Source organism: Sus scrofa, chromosome 14 (genome assembly GCF_000003025.6).
Source record: "Sus scrofa isolate TJ Tabasco breed Duroc chromosome 14, Sscrofa11.1, whole genome shotgun sequence".
NCBI lineage: Eukaryota > Metazoa > Chordata > Mammalia > Artiodactyla > Suidae > Sus > Sus scrofa.
The window spans coordinates 922,050-937,922 of record NC_010456.5 but is presented as its reverse complement, the minus strand read 5'-3'; the positions used below and the strand labels follow the sequence as shown (position 1 = coordinate 937,922).

The 15,873-nt window shown below is 41.5% G+C and overlaps 1 protein-coding gene across 9 annotated transcripts in view; it reads right to left on the bottom strand.

Moving 5' to 3' along the window:
* SECISBP2 (SECIS binding protein 2) overlaps positions 1–15,873 on the bottom strand; it is a 43,994-nt gene that overhangs the window by 18,056 nt on the left and 10,065 nt on the right. For 5 of the 9 annotated variants that reach the window (XR_002338942.1, XR_002338943.1, XM_021074248.1 and 2 more), the window contains 6 exons: positions 15,252–15,481; positions 10,116–10,197; positions 8,337–8,542; positions 5,422–5,544; positions 3,938–4,027; positions 2,398–2,530 (listed from right to left, as the gene is read on the bottom strand). Coding sequence is in view for 7 of the 9 variants with exons in the window: in XM_021074248.1 (XP_020929907.1) it covers positions 2,398–2,530; positions 3,938–4,027; positions 5,422–5,544; positions 8,337–8,542; positions 10,116–10,197; positions 15,252–15,481 (864 nt within the window). In the remaining 2 variants the exon portion in view is untranslated. The remainder of the gene's footprint in view (positions 1–2,397; positions 2,531–3,937; positions 4,028–5,421; positions 5,545–8,336; positions 8,543–10,115; positions 10,198–15,251; positions 15,482–15,873) is intronic. The other 4 variants (XM_021074249.1, XM_021074252.1, XM_005670388.3 and 1 more) reach the window with 3 other exon arrangements.

Here is a 15,873-nt window from a genome sequence, read left to right as displayed (position 1 = left end):
GGAACTCCAGGACTTTTTTAATTTTAAATTTAAAAATATATTAAATATAAATTTTTAAAAATTATGTTGATCCTTTCTGGGATTAATGCCATAATAAAATCACTACGAGTTGGAGATGCAGACTGAGGTATTTATAGGTAAAATGACATGATGCCCACAAATTGCTTTAAAACACTTCAGAGAATCAAGCTTGGTCATCATTTCCTTGGATACCTATTTTTATTTTTAAAATAAACTGCCACAGAAGAAGGACACATATTTAAAAGAGTATGGTGGCAAAAGTGCATTATTTTCCTGTGACATACTGCCAAATTTCACCGTGTTTCACAGGCGAGAGCAACCGCATCAGTATGGAGCCAACACTGCCATCAGTTGTGTCTCCAAGGTCAGGCATGCAATTCTCTTCTATCAGAGGTGGCTTTGTCATCTGTACAGGGCACTTACGCATCATAAGATCATATCAAATGCAAAACCCAGACTTTAATAAGATCTAGTTATTAAAATCATCATAAATTAAAAAAAAATTTTTTTTTAATTTTTGTGGTAAAATACACATAACATAAAATCTACCATTTTACCTATCTTTAACTGCACAATTCAGTGGCGTGAATTACATTCACAGTGTTGTGCAACCATTACCACTACCCATTTCCAAAACTTTTTCACACCTCAAAATGAAAATCTGTCCCCATTAAACAGTAACGCCCCATTCTCCACCCCCCTCAACCCCTGGTAACCTCTAATCTACGTTCCTTCCTTCCCCTTGTTTTTTTCTTTTTTTTGCTTTCAAAGGCTGCACCTTCTGCATATGGAAGTTCCCAGGCTAGGACTGGAATTGGAGCTACAGCTGCCGGCCTACACCACAGCCACAGCAACACAGGATCCGAGCTGCATCTATGACCTACACCACAGCTCACAGCAATGCCAGATCCTTAACCCACTGAGTGAGGCCAGGTATCAAACCGACATTCGCATGGATCCTAGTTGGCTTCATTAACCCCCGAGCCATGAAGGGAACGCCTTTCCTTTCCTTCCCTTTTAAGGCTGAATATTCCATTTTATGTATATACTACTTCCTGTTTACTGATTCATCTACTGGTATACATCTGGGCACTTCCACCTTTGGGCTATTACAAATAATGCTGCTATGAATACTGGCGTACAAGCGCCTCTATTTTTTAATTATTTTGGATACATACACAAGAGTGTAATTGCGGGGTCATATGGCAACTCTCTATTTTAGCATTCTGAAGAACCACAAGACTGTTTTCTAAAGTAACTGATCATTTAACATTTCCATCAGCAGTGTACAAGGGTTCTAATTTCTCCAAATCCTCACCAACACTTGTTACTTTCCGTTTCTGATTACAGCTACCATAGCAGGTTTGATGGACTACCTCAGTGGGGTTTTGACTTGCATTTCTCTAAAGTGCTGAGCATCTTTGCACGTGTTACTGGCCATAAGTATATCTTCTTACAGAGAAATGTCTTTTCAAGAGCTCTGCCCATCTTTTAATGAGTATTATTGAGTTGTATGAGTTTTCATATAGTCAGACATTAACCCCTTAAATATGATTTTCAAATATTTTCGACAATACTATTTTCACTTTCTTTATAATGTCTTTGGAACACAAAAGTTTCTCATTTTGATGAAATTTTTTTTTTTGCTTTAGATGTCTGTGCTTTTGGTATCCTGGCTAAAAATTTATTATCTAATCCAAGATCATAAAGATTTACCTCTGCTTTTCATAAAGATTTACCTCTGCTTTCTTCTAAGAGTTTTAAGGCTTAGCTCTTATATTTAAGTTGTCGATCCATTTTGGGTTTATTTTTGTACATGGTGTGAGGTAGGGGGTCCAACTTCATTCCTTAGCAAAGGGAAATCCATTGTCCCAGTACCATTTTTTAAGAGACTATCCTTTTAATAAATTCAATACCCTTGTCAAATATTCACTGGCCATAGATACATGTTTATTTCTGAATTCTCAATTGTGTTCCACTGGTCTATATCCATCCTTATTCCAGCACCTTATTGTTTTGATTATATATGAGTAATTTTTTTTGTCTTTTTAAGGCTGCACCTGCAGCATATGGAGGTTCCCAGGCTAGGGGTCTAATCAGAGCTACTGCCGCCGGCCTACGCCACAGCCAAAGCAACACCAGATCCGAGCCATGTCTGTGACCCACGCCACAGCTCACGGTAATGCCGGATCCTTAACCCACTGAGCGAGGCCAGGGATCGAACCCACAACCTTATGGTTCCTAGTCAGATTTGTTTCTACCGTGCCACAACGGGAACTCCTATATGAGTACCTTTAGATTATAAGAGAAAACAAGCACAAAATAGTCTACTGAAAGACTTTCAATCATTTGTCTGATATGCAAAGACTCTTTTACCTGAGAACACCACTGGTTTGGAGGACTGCTTTGCATTTGGAGAGTGCTGCTTCTTTTCCAGCGCAGTCAGCATCCCCCCCAAATCCAACTGTACTGGAATCTGGCTCTTCTTTCCACTACTTTTAAAATTATTCTAAAAAGTTCAAGAATCAGAAGTTCATTTATAATGTTATGTTTTACAAACTGTGCCTTTCATTTTGTGACAAAAAGTCACATAATTAAAGAATAAAACATATCAGAGACTATAACAATCTTAAAATTAAAAAAAATTAAAAGCCCAATCAATTCCAAATGATCTTCCATTACCACCATGGTTACCTCTTCCCTCTTCTTTCATGACACTGGTTTAATTAAACCACTTACGCTTCTGTCGACATCTCCATTATGAATTACAGTGAACATCTACAGATATGGAACCAAAACTCGTATAGTTTTTGGCTACAAAAGTTTGTGTGTGAGGCTAAGTGGTTGGTATTACTGCCTCAGCACCATTCACTCTCCAACTGCCAAGTGAGCCGACCAACTGCCAAGAAACCATGGGGACATGACCTAAAATTTATGGAAGTCCACAGCACACCCAGAAGGTGAATATTAAATTTAGGCACAAAGTGAGATGTGTTATTCTGAAGTCACTGCGATTTGGATTTTGAGCCTTTACAAAGGCTGTTTGGGCGTGCTGTCTCTTGTGCTTTAGCGCCTCCACTCTGGCCCTCCCGCTATTGTTCTCCTCCCTGATGCCAAATTCACACTGGGTGAGGGCTCACGGCAAGTGGTGAGTGCTAAGCCCATCGCAGGGGGCTACAGACAGCTCTGAAGGGATGCGAGACGATTAAATTATAATGTAGGAAGGCAAAGTTACAAGGTTTAGAATTATACTTTTCATGAATGTGAAAATAATTACCCCACTTTGAAAGGCAAAATGACAATGAACTTGGCTAAAGTATCCACTTCTCCATCTAGATTATGAGCTACAAATTCATTCCTGAATACACCGTGGGGCTGAGGCACAAGGAGAATCATCTCTTCCTCTGAAGTGACTACTTGAGTGAAATGGTGGCTTCCTTTGTAACTTCTGTCAGATGTTACTGCCTCACAAAGGGATATTCTGTTCCCTGAATAAACTAAGTCAACCTCTTTTCTTTAAATAAAAGTTAGGCAGTTTGTGTTCCCCTCCTTTCTGATACGGCAATGACAGTTACCAATAGTCTTATTACAAAAGTGACAAAGCAGATTTAGATTAAGAGCAAGTTTGTTTCAACATACTGGATGTGGTTCTCCAATGAAGGAATGAATTAAAGCAAAACCACCTGTCTCAGTATACAAGCTGGGGAGTTCCTGGTGGCTTAATGGGTTAAGGATCCAGTGCTGTCACTGCAGTGACCTGGGTCATTGCTGTGGCCAGGGTTCAATCCCAGCCTGGGAACTTCCACATGCCATAGGTAGGCCAAAAAAAAAAGTCTGGAAAATAGTTTTTCTCAAGAGTTTAGTTTAGCAAGAAAAGTTAAGCCTAAAGCAATTGTGGTTTCAATCTAAAAATTACCTGTGGCTGCTGTTTAGACTGAAATTTCGGTGATTCTACTCTGTCTCTTCTTTCAGATGCAACAGCCAGATTGGGAAACTCCTCGGCATCCTAAGTAAACCACACACCCTTTAGCTCTTCACGCATCACAAGAATCAAATAAGCCCGACTACACGTTTCCCTTGCTCATATTTTCTTTCTAAAATAATCTCTCAAGAAGTGCTCAAAGATGCTATAAGACGTCAAAGAAAAAAAAAAAAGCTAAAATAGTACCTCAGCTTTATTTTACTCTTAGATCAAGACCATAGTTCTAATCCTCCTGGACCAGAGAATGAGAGAGCGTGCACGAGTGGAGGCCTCAAGGATGTGGGTACACTGAGCAGTCTAGAGAACTGCCCCTGGGTTAACCACCCCAGAACAAGAGTGGTCAAGCACCCATCCCTCAGCTATGCTTTCTTTAGAGAAACCATCGACCCAGACTCAGGAGGTGTAAGTACCCTGTCATGTGTGCTGATCCCAGGCTAGAAGAAACCAACAAGGGAACAGGCTTCTAAACAATGTTTAAATCATCTGAAAGTCTTATAAGCTCTTCTCAACATTTCAGACACCCTGGGGAAATTACGTGAGAAATAAGACAGAAAAAGTTGTTACTCATTGGCCCAAACTATAATGCTTTACCAGTGGTCTTCAAAGAGGCAACCCCATTATTCTCAAGGGAATGTTCCAAAAGCCCTGGAAGCCCCTCAGGTTTGTGGAACACCTCGGGCTTGACCCTAAGCTGGATGCCTGGAAAGCACTGCTGAGAGACCCTTCCTCTGGCTCCAGGAGCCAGGCTGCTGGGTCCACCGCGGACCTAAGAGCATTAAAATCAGAATCCAGGACAGCTCCTCAGGGAACAGGGACAATAACGCAAAGAGCACTTTTGGAAGTTCCCATTATCCTCTTCCTGCCCAGGGCCCACAAAGGATCTACGGTATTCTGAGTATCTATTATCTATACAGTGAAGCGCAGTATACCAAGATTTCTGGACAGAAAAGGAGGCCCTGCAGAAGCCAGCATGCCAAAGCAAGGGGAAAATAGGTAAGAAGATATTGAGGGGAATAAATCAGCAGTATGGCATAAACATCATTAAATTTCAATACAAGCAGGGAGTTCTCTTGTGGCAAAGTGGATTAAGGATCCAGTGTCATCAATTCAGCGGCTTGGGTTGCTGCTGTGGGGCAGGTTCGATCACTGGCCCAGGAACTTCCATATGTCTGGGCATAGCCAAAAAACAAAACAAAACAATACAAGTAGTTTTGTCTCTAGGCCATTCAAAGGTTTATGCTGGAATGCCAAAATGAAGAAGAAAATGGATGCCGACTATTTTCTTTAGCACTAGGAAAACAATTATTAAAGAAAATATTGAGGAATTTTCACCCAGGCAACCAGTATGAACCCTGTGTTTCTATCAAAGAAGAGCCATTTATTATATCATACAAGGTGGGTAATAAATATAAACGTACTTCAATCCTTGGTGGCTCTTGAACTGTCAGGACTTCATATTTTGACTTAGACTTTTCTTTCTTTTTCTTATTCTTTCTTGAGACTTCATTTTGCTCAGGATGGCAACACTGTGATGCTTTGGACTAGAACAACAACAAAAAAAGCAAAAATCATGAGTTTTAGGACATTCAATAAATGTTCTTTTCCATGTATCAGGATAAAATTAAGATATCAAGTTGTACAACCACATGGCAATTTTACCATAATTTTTAGTAACAAAATATAATAACAATACAATAACATAATAATAACAAAAAGTTATTCCCCCTTTTCCAAAGAGCCAGCATTCGGTAGCATGATTCTGAAGGGAAAAAATTCATTGCAACGGTTGTCACAGCCATCCACTCTGAATCTGACGTACACGGACATAACCTAGTTTTCACCTGGAGGAGGTCATGTTAATACTTCTAAGGATACTGACTCGAAGTCCTCTCACAAATCCAGGTGTACCATTTCTATCACTATAGCTCAGGGAGTCTTACACCTGACTGTACCGCAGAAACACCCACAGAGCCTTTCAAACCAGACTCCTGTCTGGGCTCACCCCAGACCTGCTGAGTTTGACCTGGTCACTTCCACCCTCCCGCCAGTCCCCTGCCTTTCCTCAACCAGGTCAAGCATGCTTTGGCCTCAGGCCCTTTGCACTTATACAGCTGGATCTAGGCTAGGTTGCTCAGCCCCAATGTCAGCTCAAGAGTCAACCCATCTCTACCTAACCTCTCACTCCCCACCACTATCTACAAGCTCTGTCCTGGCTGGCATATGGCTGTCTCTCTCCATCAGAATGGAGGCTCTAAGAGGGGTGACCTTTTGAATATGCGAGACCCTGATTTATCCCCAGTGGGAATTTACACTTCAGAGGAAAAAGCCTCAATGGCCATTAGAAAGAATGTTATCTACTAACTTGAAGGGGCTGTCCGTGATATTCTGTTAAGTGAAAAAGGCAACTTTCATGGGTACACATTTGTATAGAATTACCGCATGTTTTTTTTTAAAAAAAAACAAACATAAAAAACAAAACAAAATAGACCTCTTTATATTTTAGGAGAGGGGTGGGAACCAAAGGGGTATGGGAAAATGACCTTTTCCATAAATAGATTCTTGTACTATTACACGTGCTATTTTAATAGTAAAACTTCACAACACAGAAAGTTTTAAAGGAAAAAAAAAAGAAATTATGACCACAACATAAAGCCACCTGGGATATAAGATTACAGGAGATCTTTGTTTTCTTATCTTTATTTTGGAACTTCTTTACAATAAATTTTTCTTACATCTGTAATTAAGAAATAATTTTTAAAAAGATGCTTGGATATATTAGAGAAATAACAATTTAAAAAATTTAAAAAAAGGAGTTCCTGTCGTGGCACAGTGGCTAACGAATCCGACTAGGAACCATGAGGTCGCGGGTTCGGTCCCTGCCCTTGCTCAGTGGGTTAACGATCCGGCGTTGCCATGAGCTGTGGTGTAGGTTGCAGACGCGGCTCGGATCCCGCGTTGCTGTGGCTCTGGCGTAGGCCGGTGGCTACAGCTCCGATTCAACCCCTAGCCTGGGAACCTCCATATGCCGCGGGAGCAGCCCAAGAAATAGCAACAACAATAACAACAAAAGACAAAAGACAAAAGACAAAAAAAAATAAATTAAAAAAAAAAAAAAAAAAAGATGCTTGGAAAATAAAACCTGTTGACTTTCAGGTTTTAAATGCACATTCGGAAAACTGGTTCAGATGGTGACTTGCTGGCGACAGTGGAGAACCAGCCAGAGGCCTCTTGTGCAGCCTACACCCAGATGTTGGCCTGTTTCTGTGTGTACTTGGAGGGGGTCTCACAGCCACCTCATGTGTTCCTCATAAAGCTGTGGGGAACAGGCACACAGGTCTGACTGCACCGTAACTGTCACCAGCACACATTCCCTCAATCAACCAAGCATAAACACACAGCTCCTCTTTGTGTGCAACAGCCTAAAACACTGTGGATATCAAAAAGCACCCTCCAACTCCTAAAGACAGGAAACCAGTGCACTAAACAAATACAACCATATTTCAACCTAAAACAACATATCAGTACACAATGTAAATAAAGAACAAAATCAAGCCCAACAAAAAAGGCGCTTCAGGAAACAAACCTAGGGATTTCGGAAAATAACAGCTTATAATTATTTCAATTGAAAGGGAAAAAATGGATTCTGAAAAGCTATGTTACAGTAATAAGTTGCAATTAACCAAGACTCAGTAATACACTACATGATCATAAAATGCAGCACACAATTATTTGGCTACCACTACCTCGTAAGTAAAAGCAGTGTAAATTCAGCAGACAAAAAGCTGCAGTACTTTATATACCAGAGCATGAAATGCCAGCATCTCTCTTTTAAAGATTTCAGGAGTTCTCGTTGCGGCATAGTGCAAATGAATCCAACTAGTATCCATGAGGATGCGGGTATGATCCCTGGCCTCGCTCAATGGGTTGGGGATCTGGTGTTGCCGTGGGCTGTGGTGTAGGTCGCAGACACGGCTTGGATCCCATGTTGCTGTGGCCGTGGTGTAGGCCAGCAGCTGTAGCTCCAATTCAACCCATAGCCTGGGAACTTCCACATACTGCCTGTGCGGCCCTAAAAAGCAAAAAAAAAAAAAAAAAAATTCAAAACAGTCCACAGATATTTTAAGACCACAGGTCTAAAACATACATCCTCACTCATATATAAAAGCTACCACCTATATCCCACCACTGAGGTCTTATCCTTTTTTTCAATATGCAAGTACAACCGACACAGATTAGTGACTGCAGTACAGAATGAAACACTTTCAGTTAGGATTTCAGAAAAAAGAAAGACTATCATGTGGTACAGAAGAGCAACATAAAGTGTGATGCGTACCTTTTTAGTAGGATGGACAACGTGTTTCTCCTTGAAGCAAGGATCCGAAGATAAGACTTCAGAAGAGGACATACTACCATTTTTAGGATCTGCTGATGAAGCAATCATCTTTAGGTTTATCATGGAAGTAACATTTTTAGGGGCTGGTGACAGTTCTGTAGATAATGTCTGCCGAACAACATAACCCATTGGTGTCCAAGATAATTCTGCTCAAAGACAACCAAAATTGTTGAACAACCTCAACAGTAAAAAAGAAATTCCTCAGAAATTTCAAACCTGCATTACATGAAGTACTCAAGAGTGTAGTTAAACCAAGGTACTGCTCAGAACATTCTCTTGGAAACTACAGCATCCACTAAGTGTGTATTTCTTCTTGGAACATGCATGCTGAATTAACTTGTAAGGGGAACCGATTTTCCTAGGAACTGTTCCTTTAACTTGGAGGCGCGGGTAGTTGACAAACAAGAGTTTCCATTAAAAAACAACAACAGTGACAACAACCCACAATACAACCACACGGCAAACACCCAGAAATATCAGGCTAAAGCTCAAACTGTGGCCCCACTAACCTTGATGTGTACCTTTAACATCAGAAGCCAAAGATCACTAGACTTTAGCTATTACAATAACTGGTAATTTATTTCTCTTTAGAACACAGGCTTAAGTACAGCAACACTACTCCTTAGGGGCCCATGAAACTCTACATACAGACAAAACAAAAGTACATCCATCAGGACAGGGGCAGCTGTGGCCACCCCACAGCAAAGAGCTTGTGAACATACAGCTATGCTTCTATGTCTTGTCAACATACAGCTATGCTTCTTTACAGCAGTCACTAAACTAAAGCTCTTTACTACACCACCTTTGTACCAAACATGCTAATGCAAAAGAAAACATACTTGCGAATTAATCTAGAATAATTCTGTGAAAATACCTTCTGTTAGGACAAGCTACTCATAAAAATTTCAAAAGTAGGATCTACTGAACTCTCTGAATATCTCTTTCACTTCCGGGCCAGGCCAGGCCAAACCGGCAGGTCTCCAAGAGTGCTCCGAGGCTCCCAGTGTAAGCTGTTCTCCCCATAACAGGAATGTGCCATCTACCGCCCCCTCCCTCTCGCCCCTGAGTATACAGCACGGTTCTCTAGAGGCTGTATGACAGAGAACAGCGAAACAGCTAAAAGCCGAGGGAGGTCTCCTGAGCCAGAGGTTAAAGAGCTGCTAAACATAAAGGCTGCTCTCCTTTCCTGACTAGTTTTTTAACCTGTAATTTTTTTTTTATTAAAATGTGCTATGTTAACCTGTAGAGGTTTATTATTGTTAATACGTATTTTTTAACTTAATACATTTAAGTGAATTAGCACATATTTTTAATTTCTCAGTTTTAACTTCAAATATTATAAATATTGGCAGTTATCTAAGTAAACAAGCTCTGTGGGGTTTTTAAAGGGCAGTAAGGGGTTGTGAGACTAAAGCCTTTGAGAATCACTAATTTAGGTAATGCTTAAGAAAGCAGTCATTTCTGAGTTCATGAAATGTCTCACTTAACCAAACAAACATCTCATTTAGAATTTTCAGCTCATGTCTTACACTCCTTGTACACGGATGTGGGCTCTCATTTGCTTACTTCAATATTCTACCAGTGATGCCAGTTTTTCAACAATCCATCAGCTGCCTTAAGAGGCTTTAAAACAAAAACATTTCAGTTGCACTAGACTAACAATGAACTCAGAAAACAGACAACTGATCTTCCAAAATAGTACCTGGTAGCCCCTCTTACCTCTTGTACATGAAGAGGGATTGGCAGCAGCATTATCAGTTACAGACTCAGTCGGATTATTATTTTTCACCACTATTTCACCCTAAAAAGCAAACCAGTTATTTTCTTACTATTTCAAACTAAAAGTAATCATTATTTTTAAAATACATAACTCCCTTCGTCTTTCTTAAAATCTGCAAAATACATGTGAAATAAAAATCCCAAACATATAAGCACATAACGTGAAAAGTTAAACTACTTTCTTCTGCCAAATCTCACTTCCTAGATGAAAAACCACCCACAGCATCCTTCTACTTTTTTACCTAGGACATAAACACTTTAAATGGATCTCAATAATGGGATCACACCATAGTACCATTTAACATAAAAAAAGAAAAAAAAAATGTGTGTGTGCGTGTGTATACCTCACCAACAACTTCCAAGTCAGCACAGATGTGCCTACATGATTCTTAAGACAGAAGTGCCCCCCTGTGAACATGAACACTGCTGTTCACCATGCCTCAAGGAGAGCTCAAAAAAAATTCGCTGAAAACATCAAAAAAAAAAAAAAAATCTACGCCTTTTCATGTGTACACCCTTTGATAGACAGAAAGCTGCCGCATGCACAGAACGAGAGGCACCAAATGATAGTGGGGGACAGGTGAGTATGTTAAGAGGGACCTCAAAGAGATCAGCAGCACCCAAGGTGAAAAGAGATTAATAAATTTAAAATGAATGGATTTAATTTTTTTTTTTTTTTTTTTGCCTTTTTGCCTTTTATTTCTAAGGGCACTCTCCTGTGGCATATGGAGGTTCCCAAAAAATGAATGGACTCCAAAAAATGAATGGACTTAAAATAAATCCTCAACAGCTCCAATATGACCCCTAGCCTGGTAGCTTTCATATGCAGTGGATGTGGCCCTAAAAGACCAAAACAAAAAACAGAAAACCTTAAGTTCACATGCTTCATAAATTTACCCATTTTACCATTTCATTATAGCTAGGCCCAATAATAAAAAAGTGATTGTGAAGTTCCCGTCGTGGCGCAGTGGTTAACGAATCCGACTAGGAACCGTGAGGTTGCAGGTTCGATCCCTGCCCTTGCTCAGTGGGTCAAGGATCTGGCGTTGCCGTGAGCTGTGGTGTAGTTTGCAGACGCAGCTTGGATCCCATGTTGCTGTAGCTCTGGCGTAGGCCGGAGGCTACAGCTCCGATTTGACTCCTAGCCTGGGAACCTCTATATGCCACAGGAGCAGCCCAAGAAACAGCAAAAAGACAAAAAAAAAAAAAAAAAGAAAAGAAATACGTGATTGTCCAGCAACTAAAACCAATGATTGCTGAATACACCTTGTGCTGCTTCTCTCCCTGGATAGTGGAAGCCTGGCAGCCTGCAAGCTGTTTCCAGACAACAGAAAGAACACATTCCGTAACTAGGCCAGAAAGCCACCATTTCATTACAAACCAAAACAAAGCAAAATCCTGCGTGGCATCTGCTGATTCCTGGCCCGACCACTGAACTCACTAAGGGCCTGGAGTACCTACATCGCCCTCGGCCCTCCTGCCCCAGCGCTTCCCCAGACTAGGAACCACCACTTCTCTCCAGGGAGCAAGTGTGGCTTCCTGTTAGGACAGGTGTCACTCGCTAGCTGGCAAATTCCATATTACTGCCTAACAGATGTACACCATACAGATTTCACCAGAGGTAGTGCTGGAGCACCCGCCCCCTCCCAGAGGCCTGGTGCTATTTGCTTCAATCTGCTGCAGGACCTAGGGGCCCCACCTTTGAACAGGATTTCAGTAATTTCATTATGCTACCACCAAATGGATACAAAACAAGGGCCATCTGGGAAGTGAATTTTTATTTTCAGAAAAGCATTTCTGGAAACTCCAAAGGCATGGGGAGGTGGGGACTTTGGCAAAGAGAAAGATACCACCCTTCTAGGCTGTCCTAGAGGAGGTCACGTGGCACTAGCATGGCTCTGTGGAAGTGACTGCACATTGAGACACAAATTCTCTTCTGGTCCCATCCTACAGGCTGCTGTATTCTCTATGGGGTTCCAGATCAACAGAGTAGGTACCATAAATACGTTAACTGAGAAAAAAATAAATCCAAATAAACCCATCAAGGGAGAAAAATAAAATAAATTATTAAAACACAGCCTGTTCTTTGAGTAAATGTAGCTTTTATGTTCACTAATGCCAATGAAACATTAGAAATGGCTTGCCTATTCAAGAACAGTTAAGTATATTATCAATACCAAAGATTCAATGCAACAGTTACATTTCAAAAACTATTTGATGACGTGGAAAAAGAAAAACCACAAATGTTTTAAAATATTCAAACACAAGCCCCTATGTATGTATCCCAAATTGAGAAGCATGCCCCACAAGTCCCACAATGTACCATTTAAAAAAAGATCAGGAGGAGTTCCCGTCGTGGCGCAGTGGTTAACGAATCCGACTAGGAACCATGAGGTTGCGGGTTCGGTCCCTGCCCTTGCTCAGTAGGTTAACGATCCAGCATTGCTGTGAGCTGTGGTGCAGGTCGCAGACACGGCTCGGATCCCGCGTTGCTGTGGCTCTGGCGTAGGCTGGCAGCTACAGCTCTGATTCGACCCCTAGCCTGGGAACCTCCCTATGCTGCGGGAACGGCCCAAGAAATGGCAAAAAGACAAAATAAAAATAAATAAAAAATAAATTGAAAAAGACTAGGAGTTCCCATAGTGACACAGCAAAAACACATCCAATGAGGAACATGTGGTTTTGGGTTCGACCCCTGGCCTCGCTCAGCAGGTCAAAGATCCGGCACTGCTGTGAGGTATGGCGTAGGTCGAAGACACGGCTCGGATCCCAAGTTGCTGTGGCTCTGGCATAGGCTGGCGGCTATAGCTCCAATTACAGCCCTAACCTGGGAACCTCCATATGCCACGGGTGTGGCCCTAGAAAAGACAAAAAAAAAAAAAAAAGAAAGCTTCCAAGAGAAAGGAAAAAAAAACCTTCACATGTAACTCAAGAGTGATGGAGTTCCCGTTGTGGTGCAGTGGTTAACGAATCCGACTAGGAACCAAGAGGTTTCGGGTTTGATTCCTGACCTCGCTCAATGGGTCAAGGATCCGGTGTTGCCATGAGCTGTGGTGTAGGTCGCAGATATGGCTCGGATCCCGTGTTGTTGTGGTTCTGGAGTAGGCCAGTGGCTACAGCTCCGATTAGACCCCTAGCCTGGGAACCTCCATATGCCATGAGAGCGGCCCAAGAAATGGCAAAAAGACAAAAAGACAAAAAAAAAAAAAAAAAAAAAAAAAAAAAAAAAGAGTGTGGCTATCTAATAAGGCAGAGTACATACCCCCCCCCCGCTACATAGTACAATGTGCTTACTTCTTGTCCAAATATGCAGTACTCACATGTAACAGGACCATGACATAAAGTGTCAGTCATGCTCCCGCCCACCCTGGACCCACTGCACTTGTCCCACTTCTGTATAATGCCCATGGGCTTGGAATTACCCCTAACTGCCCATGACAAAGGCATGGAGCCCCTGGACTACTCAGCTACTACATACATTCAGCCAGGGCCCAGAAGGCAGTCACACAACTACCAAATGAAAATGGGGTTCTCCACATGGGTCAGTCAGCCTTACTTGTCACAGCTGTATAAAAGGAAAATACCAAGGTCCAACTTGGTCTAAAGGATAACATGTGGGGAATGATCTTCTGCACATCATAAGCCACTACCACCGAGCCTTCAGCCTTAATCTCCAGGAACCCAAGAGAAGTCCTAGGACAGGAATTGAAAATCCTTTCTCCGTTCAAGAGGTAAGTGAACTGGTGAGCTGTTTTCTTTGCTGTTTTTCTTTCTCTTTGCCTCCATACTGGGATGTACCCCAATTTGTCGCAAGCCATTTTACTTATCCATTAACATTTTTTTTCCTGAAAGTCTCAAAATCAATTTGTTTGAGGGGAAAATGCTTCAATATGCTGACAAAAACTTTGAGATCAAATGTTCAGTATAAACTGACAGAACACTGCAAAGCAACTATAATAAAAAAATGTTTAAAAAACTTAAATGTTCAGTTCATCACAATTAAAAATTACTAGCAGGAGGAGTTCCCATCGTGGCTCAGTGGTTAATGAACCTGACTAGTATCCGTGAGGACAGGGTTCGATCCCTGGCCTTGCTCAGTGAGTTAAGGATCTGGCATTGCTATGGCTATGGTGTCACTGATGCAGCTCAGATCTGGCGTTGCTGTGGCTATGGTATAGGCCGGTGGCTGTAGTTCCAATTCGACCCCTAGTCTTGGAACCTCCATAGGGGTGCTAGTGCGGCCCTAAAAAGACCAAAAAAAATAAATTAAAAAAAATTTAAAAAAAAATTAAGCACAAGTTCCTATTGTGGCTCAGTAGGTTACAAATCCAACTAGTTTCCATGAGGATGCAGGTTTGATCCCTGGCCTCAGTCAGTGAGTTACGGATCTGGCATTGCCATGAGCTGTGGTGTAGAGGGCAGATGTAGCTCAGATCCCAAGTTGCTGTGGCTGTGGCATAGGCTGGCAGCTGTAGCTTTGATTAGACCCCCTAGCCTGGGAACTTCCATATGCCATAGGTTCGGCCCTAAAAAGCAAATAAAAATAAAAATACAAAAATTATTAAGCAGCTAACTGAACACACTTACTGCAATGACATTTTCCGTTATCATTAATAAGACAGAGGTGCAGATTATAAAAATCAGAAGTTGTATTTTAATAAAACTGAGAAAATCGGAAGTTACACTATCAGTTTTAACATTACTATTTGATTTTTTAAAACAAACTTTCCTTCTCTGTATTAGAAAAAGTGCTATCAGAATGCAATGGCAGAAACAACATTTTCACAATGGGCTGTGGAAAGCAGCTGAACTCATGCTAGAATCTTCCCTTCCTGAAGCAGTGCAATGCTTTCTAGCCACTAGACATGAACACACCTGCTAAGCGATTCTTTCAAAAGAACAGCCACTCTAGGTGTTATGGCATGACTGGAAACAGTTCAAACAGAGAAGGTCATCTAGGTGTGCCAAGAGGCCCCCCACCCCACACCAAGAGGTGATGTGCATTGTTTGGAGTGATGTCCTTGCATCGATGTCCATCACTAAGGAGAAAGGAAGAGAGGAGGAGCCTGCACTCACCTCTGGTAACGCCACGGCAGGTTTCCCCGCTTCTCTCAGAAGCGAAACATCAGTAGAGGCAGAGCGTAAAGGCCCCCACTTGGGCTGCTTTTGTATCTCTGGTATCTCCCTGCTCTCTGGACCCTGCAGTTCAGGAAAATCCAACCTGGTAAATTCAAACTCAGGTTTGGAGGCAGATCCACTTTTTTCAATGATTCTGGATTTTCTCTCTGTTCGTTTATAATAACCATCTGTATTTACAGAATTAAAAGTAGGGGTAAAAATTTAGATGTTGTTTGACGACCTGTACTCACTTAAACTTCAGAGTAGAAAGTCTATTGCTATTGACACAACACGTTACTGTCCAAACAGCCAAATTTTTGGTAGTGTAAACAGTGTAACCTTCTGCCTAACATCGGAAACCATAAATGACCATGGGGGCCACCAAGCAGAAAAACCAAAACACATTGCAAATTTTAGGAATAATTCTCAAGTTGATTAAATAGTTAACTTGACTGTGCAGCTGGCATTTTGATTATTAATACACACTTTAGAGATCTGTGAGGTTAAGGGGACTATAACAAGTCAACCCCCTGCCGCCCACTCTGCCTTTTTTTGGCCTCACCCATGGGATGTGGAAGTT